At 46.2% G+C, this 7,500-nt stretch overlaps 1 protein-coding gene across 5 annotated transcripts in view; it reads right to left on the reverse strand.

The window, feature by feature from the left end:
• LOC113817325 (DBH-like monooxygenase protein 1) overlaps positions 1-7,500 on the reverse strand; it is a 452,414-nt gene that overhangs the window by 9,792 nt on the left and 435,122 nt on the right. For all 5 annotated transcript variants that reach the window (XM_070124386.1, XM_070124384.1, XM_070124388.1 and 2 more), the window contains 2 exons: positions 3,760-3,919; positions 2,394-2,513 (listed from right to left, as the gene is read on the reverse strand). In XM_070124386.1, coding sequence (XP_069980487.1) covers positions 2,394-2,513; positions 3,760-3,919 — 280 coding nt within the window. The remainder of the gene's footprint in view (positions 1-2,393; positions 2,514-3,759; positions 3,920-7,500) is intronic.

Below are 7,500 nucleotides of genomic sequence, written 5' to 3' on the forward strand. Positions count from 1 at the left end.
TAGGGTGTCGAGGCCGCGGCGCGTCTGTGTACGTGCTTGTTTTGACCGAAACGCCCGCTCTATTTTCGCTTCACGCCCTTTGCTGCTGCACGCTGTTGCACCCACGGCCGCCCCTGCACGACCTCCACGACCGGGATGCAGACCGCTGCGGTCGTCTTTATCAAGTGTCTTTTTCCTTTTTCTTTCTGTTTTTTTTCCGTGCATATTCGCCTCTCATTCTCTTTCTCTTTTTTCCTTCTTCCTCGAATAAGGAATATCATAGGTAGGGCGATATACATACATATATATATACATTATATATATATATATATATATATATATATATATATATATATATATATATATATGAGAGAGAGAGAGAGAGAGAGAGAGAGAGAGAGAGAGAGAGAGAGAGAGAGAGAGAGAGAGTGAGAGAGAGAGAGAGAGAGAGAGAGAGAGAGAGAGAGAGGAGAGAGAGAGAGAGAGAAGAGAGAGAAGGAGAGAGAGAGAGAGAGAGAGAGAGAGAGAGAGAGAGAGAGAGAGAGAGAGAGAGAGAGAGAGAGAGAGAGAGAGAGAGAGAGAATATAAAAGAAAGAAAAAGAAAGATAGAGAATGGAGAGAGAGAGAGAATATAAAAGAAAGAAAAAGATAGAGAATGGAGAGAGAGAGAAAAAAACGAAACACACCCACACAGAGAGACGAGAAACACGCCCGCCCGCCCGCCCGCCCATCTCCCGCAGCGCCCACCTCGGCCTCCTCAGACGCCCATAAACCAGGGTGCGCGCCTTGGAATGGGAATTCGGGGTGGGGGGAGAGGGGGGAGAGGGGAAGGAGGAATTGAAGGGGCTGTTGCCTTGTTGTGACGTAAAGTAGTTCACTTTACACATATGGATATGTGTACGTGTATGTACGTATGCACGTATGTATGTATGTATGTTTATGTATGCGCACAGAAGTGTATATATATTTATATATATGACATGCATTTTAAAAAACATCTATCGCAAAGGAAAAACATGAAAGGGAGAACAAGCAGAACACTTATTTTTCACAAAGGAAAAGACGCATAATGGATATATCTTAACGACGACCCCCCCCCCTAAAAAAAGAAAAGAAAAAACACCAATCTCTCTATTCATTCTCCCCTCTTTCCCCTCCCTACCCTATGACTCCCTCTTTTCCCTCCCTACTCCCCACCCTTCCTCCCAAAGCCACCCTCCCCATCCCCCCTCTCTACCCCAATTCTTCCCTGTTTCTTCCCCACGCATTCCCCTATCTCTCCCTACCTCCGTATTCCCCCAATCCTCTACTTCCTTCCCTACCTCCCTATTCCCCCACTCCCTCTCTCCCCCCATTCCTCTTCCCTTCCCTCTCTCCCTCCCCCTCCCCTCCCCCATCAACCCCTCCTACCTCCCCCTCTCCCTTCTCCTTCCCCTTCCCCTTCCCTCTCCGTCCATAAACGATGCCGTACGTTACCTTAGGAGCAAAGAGAGCAATTTTAAGAAGAGCAATTTTACAGATTACCCTCCCTCCCCTCCCCTCCCCTCCCCTCCCCACTCCCGCCCCTCCCCGCGTGTCGCCTGCCAGACTGAAGGAGGATATATATTAACCCTTATTTCCTTATTTCACGCTTTTTTATGACTAAATGGTGTGTGTGTGTTTGTGTTTTACTCTCTCTCTCTCTCTCTCTCTCTCTCTCTCTCTCTCTCTCTCTCTCTCTCTCTCTCTCTCTCTCTCTCTCTCTCTCTCTCTGTCTCTCTCACACACACACACACACACACACACACACACACACACACACCCAGGAGCGTTTTCATATCCGCCAGATATTTGCCTAAAAATATCAGCGCCGCCAAAATAACTCTTAATCATATGTATCTCGCAGAGTAGTCCAGCTGGTAAAAATATGTTTTCTAGAAATCCTTACAGGAAGATGAAAGAAAAATGTAAATAAATTCTGAATTTATATCATATAAATATAGTTCGTATGCAATAATAACAATGTATATATATATACACATATATACACATATATATTAGATATGTGTGTGTATGTATGTACGCATGTCTCTATATGTATGCATATATATGTATGTATGTATGTATGTATGTATGTATGTATGTATGTATGTATGTATGTATGTATGTGTTTTCGTATCTGTATGTGTATGTATAAATGCATGTATATGTTCATGTATGTATGAATATATGAATCTAAGTATATATGTATATGTATATATGTATGCGCGTATATGTATGTATGTATATATGTATATGTATGTGTATATGTATGTATGTATGTGTATATGCATGTAAGTATGTGTATATGCATATATATATAAGCCCATGTAAACCACGATCAGCAGGACGCTACTCCAGCGGCCTTGGCCCTCCACACACACGCTGGCACTCACCTGTCCTTGGAAGCGCCTCCTGCGTGCACTCGGCGACACAGTGGCCCTCCGACAGCACGGTCCTCTGGCGGGGCGGGATCAGGTGCTTCCAGTTCGGGTCGAGGCCCACGCTCAGGACTCCTGCAGGAGGGAGAGAGGGAGGGGGGGGGTGAGAAGGGCGATTTCGACAAATGTTTGACTATGAAAGTTTTTTTTTTTTTAATCTGTCTATTTATCTGTTCTAATATATCTAATTGGAGATACCTGTTTTATCTCTGTTTATCTATTCTAATTTATCTTCTAGGAGACCTTTTTTATCTATGCGTTTGTCTATTCTAATTCATTTACAAGCAGACACCTTTTTATCTATCTATCTATTATATTCTATCTACTAGCAGACACTTTTTTATCTATCTATTTATCTATTCTAATCTATTCATACATATAATTACGCACCGATTTACAGGGATTCCTATAACTAATAGTAATTAATATGAAACATTTCCATTTAATTTCCGACTTTCCTCGTTTTAATTTCGTCTTGTTTTTTTCGGTGCAATGCAATATGGAAAATGCAAACTCATCTCCGCATTCCCAGACAAAAGTTATCAAAGAGATATTAAGGCAGAAAACTTGATTAAAGAAGACGACACAGGCGATGATGAAAAAAGAAGAGAGAGAGAGAGAGAGAGAGAGAGAGATGAGGAGAGAGAGAGAGAGAGAGAGAGAGAGAGAGAGAGAGAGAGAGAGAGAGAGAGAGAGAGAGAGAAGAGAGAGAGAGGGGGGGGGGGAGAAAAAGAAAAAAAAAAGAGAAAAAGAAAGAAGAAAAAAAGAAAGAGAGAGAAACGACAGACAGACAGAAAAAAAGGAAGAAGGAAAGGAAAAGTGAGAAAAATGGAAGAAAGAACGAAATAAAGAAAGAGATAGATAAAGAAATAAAAAGAAAAAGAAGGAAAGAAATGCATGGAGAAAAAGTGAAAATCCAAGCGCTTCGAAAAGTTTGGAAATAACACAGGAAAAATACGACCAAGAGGGAAGAAAAGAATACGATGAAACAGCAAAGAAATAACGAAAATAGGCAAACGCATTAATGAAAACAGACCGAAAGGAGAAAGAAAACCGAGAAGGCAACAAACAAACAAATAAGTAAATAATCACACCAATCAAACAATCACAAAAACAAACAAATAGTGAAATATAACAATAAAAAGCAAAAATTAAAAATATCACAAAAGAAAACCACACAAAACATAAAAAAATAAAAAAATAAAGAATAAAAAATAAAAATACCACAAAAGAAAACACCTTAAAATAAAAATAAATAAACAAATAAACAAACATAATAAAGAATTATAAAAAAAGAAAAGAAGAAGAAGGATCCACTCACCAGCATCGTAGGACCTGAGCTCGGGCGTGTAGATGATCCGAATCCCTGAAAAGTCCCTGAAGGAGTGTCCTTCGGGGTTGTCGTAGTGGGCCTCCATCATGTAGAACTTGGGCCCCGTCGGCGTGAGCGGGTAGCCGGCCTCCGAGGGCAGAGTGAGGCCCTGGTGGTCGAGGGGAGAGAAGGGAGAATTAGAGAGAGGGGAGGGGGCGGTGTTGTGGGTAATGGGGGGTGGAGGGTGGGGGGGGGATTGGGAGGGGGAGGGGGTGTGGGTTGGTAAGGTGGAGGATGAATGGGGGAAGAGGGGAGAATTAGAGGGGGGCGGAGGTAGGGATAATGGGGGGTAGGGTGGGGGGATTGGAAGGGGTGGTAAAGGGAGGGAGGGCTGTGGGTTGGGGGTTGGTAAGGGGGAGGGTGGGGGTGGATAGGGGGAGGATCAGAAGGGAGAGGTAAGAATTAGAGGGGGTGGGGGCTTGGAAGAGGGTGGTAAGGGGGCAGGGGAAGGTGAGGGGGGGGATTGGAAGAGGGTGGTTAGGGGGGAGCAGGTGGGGATGGTTGTTGTAGCGGAGGGAAGGTAGAGGGTGGATACGAGGGGCAGAGTAGGTGGACAGGGTACTTCGGTGAATAACGACACATAAAAATAGCAATAATAATTGAAGGAAAAAAAACACAGCCACACACACACGCACAGAGGTATGCATCCACAGCTCGTATCCACAACGTCACCCGGATATACGAATATACCCCGGCTGATCCCGTGGCACCCCGCGCGCCGCAGTGCCAAACCTGTCACAAACCTGTCACAACGAGTTCCCTCCGCGCCCCATCCCTCCCCCTCCCCCTTTCAACCCCTCCCTTTTCCTACTCTACCCTCCTCTCCCCCCCACCCTTCAACCCCTCCCTTTTCCTACCCTGCCCTCCCCTCTCCCCCCTCTCCCCATCGCTTGTTTGTAACGCTAGAAATGAAGACGAGAAACAAAAAAAATAAAATAAAAATAAAAAAATAATAAAAACAGAAAAGATGACATCAAGACGGAAGAGCGTGAAGTGAGAAGAGGGAGAGAGGGAGAGAGGGAGGAAGAGAGGAGACAGAAGACAGAGGAAGGTAGACAGGGAGTAGAGGCGGCAAAGAAGAAAAGAGAAAAGAGAGAAGAAAGAGTGGGAAAAAGGAGAGAGGAGAGAATGTAATAATAAGAGGAGAGGATGGAAAATCTTAAAAGACAAAAGAAAGATAAAAGGCAGATAGCAGAGAAGAAGAGAAAGAGAGAACATAAAAATACAGAGAAAAGAGAGAACAGAGACGACAAAAGAAAGATATAAGGCAGATAATAGAGAAGAGGAGACAGAGAGAACATAAAAAATAGAGAATGAAGCGAGAGATCGGATATCCGCGAAGAGAGAGGAGAGAAAAGTGAGGAGAGAGGAAAATGGAGGAGACAAGACAACAGACGCGGCGGAAGGCGACGTCAAACGCATCCCTCATCCTCAACAAAGCAGGAAAAAAAGAAAAAGGGAAAAAAGAATAAAGAGAAAAATAGAAAAAAAGGAAAAATAAAAAGGGAAAAAAGAAATAAAAAAACTGAAAATAGGAAAAGAAAAAAATGGAAAAATAAAAGAAAGAAAAGGTAAACAAAGAAAAAGGAAGAAAATACGGAAAAAAAGAGAAACAGAAAAAATAAAAAAAGGAAAAAAAAGAGAAAAATGGGGAAAAAACTCCAAGGATAAATCTCGCATGCCCTAACGGTCTCCCGCGGGCTGTGAGGAGTCAGCGCGCCGTGTGATGAGGTGCCAGCTCATAAAAGGAGGGAATAAGAGACAGAAAAAGGTTAATAAATTCGAGGGAAAAAGCACGCCCGGGCGGGCGGCGGGCGCTCTCGAGGAGGAGGAGGTGGTGGAGGAGGAGGAGGAGGAGGGGGAGGAGGAGGAGGAGGTGGTGGAGGAGGAGGTGGAGGTGGAGGGGAAGGGGGAGGAGGAGGTGGTGGTGGAGGAGGAGGTGGTGGTGGTGGAGGAGTTGGTGGTGGTGGACGAGGAGGAGGAGGTGTAGGAGGAGGTGGAGGAGGAGGAGGAGGTGGAAGGGAAGGGGGAGGAGGGAGGAGGAGGTGGAGGAGGAGGTGGAGGGAGGAGGAGGTGGAGGTGGAGGGAGGGAGGAGGAGGAGGAGGAGGAGGAGGAGGAGGGAGGAGGTGTGGAGGTGGAGGAGAGGAGGAGGAGGAGGAGGAGGAGGAAGAGGAAGAGGAAGAGGAAGAGGAGGGGAAGGGGACGGGAAAGGGGGAGGAGGAGGAGGAGGAGTAAAAGAAGACTGACGAAGAGTGATGATAAAGGATACCAGCAACAAAAAGAAGCACAAGGGGAGGGGAGGAGAGAGAAAACTGGTTAACATAAACAAAAAACTAGTTCGCAGATAATTAAAACTAAAAATTCACAAAAAAAAAGACGAAGCCAGGCGAAAGCAGAAGCAGGCACACGAGCAGAAGGAAGCGGTAGGATGAAGCAACCCCCACCACCACCCCTCCCCTCCCCTTCCCCATCCCTTCTCCTTCTCCATCCCATTCCTCATGCCCCTTCCCCCCCTCCTCCCCTTCCCCCTCACCATCCCCATCCTCATCCCCTCCCCATCCCCTCCCTTCCCCCCTCCTCCCCTTCCCCCTCCCCATCCCTTTCCCTCTCCTCATCCCCTTCCCCTCCCCTTCCCCTTCCCCATCCCCTCCCCTTCTCCTCCCCCTCCCCATCCCCTTCCCCCTCCCATTCCTCATCCCCCATCTCCTCGCCCTCCTCATCCCTTCTCCTCCTTCCCTCTCCCTTTATCCCCCTTCCCCTCCCCTTCTCCTCCCCCTCCCCCCTCCCTCCCCCTACCACCAACCACCCCGGGGCGTAGTTTGATAGATGCAATATCAACGCAACAACTGTAGTGAGCGAGTAAACACAAGACCGAGATTAAGTAGAGAGCCCCCGGTTGACACGCCAAACACCGCCCCCCCTCCCCCTCCCCCCTCCCCCCCCGGTTCCTTGCGCTGCATCTTGCAAGAAGACTGCACTCAAGCAAGGGGACAAGGTTCGAGGCTTTGAGGAATATGAGGAAGGGAGGGAGGAGAGAGGAAGGAGGGAGGGAGGGAGGGAGGGAGGGAGAGAGGGAGAGAGGGAGAGAGAGAGAGAGAGAGAGAGAGAGAGAGAGAGAGAGAGAGAGAGAGAGAGAGAGAGAGAGAGAGAGAGAGAGAGAGAGAGAGAGAGAGAGAGAGAGAAGAGAGAGAAGAGAGAAGAGAGAGAGAGAGAGAGAGAGAGAGAGAGAGAGAAAAGAAGAGAGAGAAAAGAAGAGAGAGAAGAGAAAAGAGAGAGAGAGAAGAGAAAAGAGAGAGAGAAAAGAGAAAAAGAAAGAGAGACAGAAAAAAAGAGAAAGGGAAATAGCGAAAAAGAGAAATAAAAAAAAATCGCATCCCTCCAGTCGTGGGTGCCGCGACACGGTGCCATGCAGGTCGGACAGCTCGTTGGCATGTCGGGCTTGTCACATGCCTTTTTAATGGGCTTGTATGTGTTTACGCGAGAGACAATGACACTGTAGTTGTCTGCTGCCTTGTTTACTGCTTATTCTCGGCACCTGAGGGAACTATGCCGCGATTTTTTTTCTGTTTTTATCCAAGTTCTTCGTCAAGCCAAGTGTTTTTCACAAAATTTACTATTTCTTTGAGATTTCGTGTTTTATCATTCCAAGAGCGAAAAATATAAATCTTAAGAAATATAGCTCTTTGATT

Source organism: Penaeus vannamei, chromosome 8, assembly GCF_042767895.1.
Source record: "Penaeus vannamei isolate JL-2024 chromosome 8, ASM4276789v1, whole genome shotgun sequence".
In the NCBI taxonomy this organism is placed as follows: Eukaryota; Metazoa; Arthropoda; class Malacostraca; order Decapoda; family Penaeidae; genus Penaeus; species Penaeus vannamei.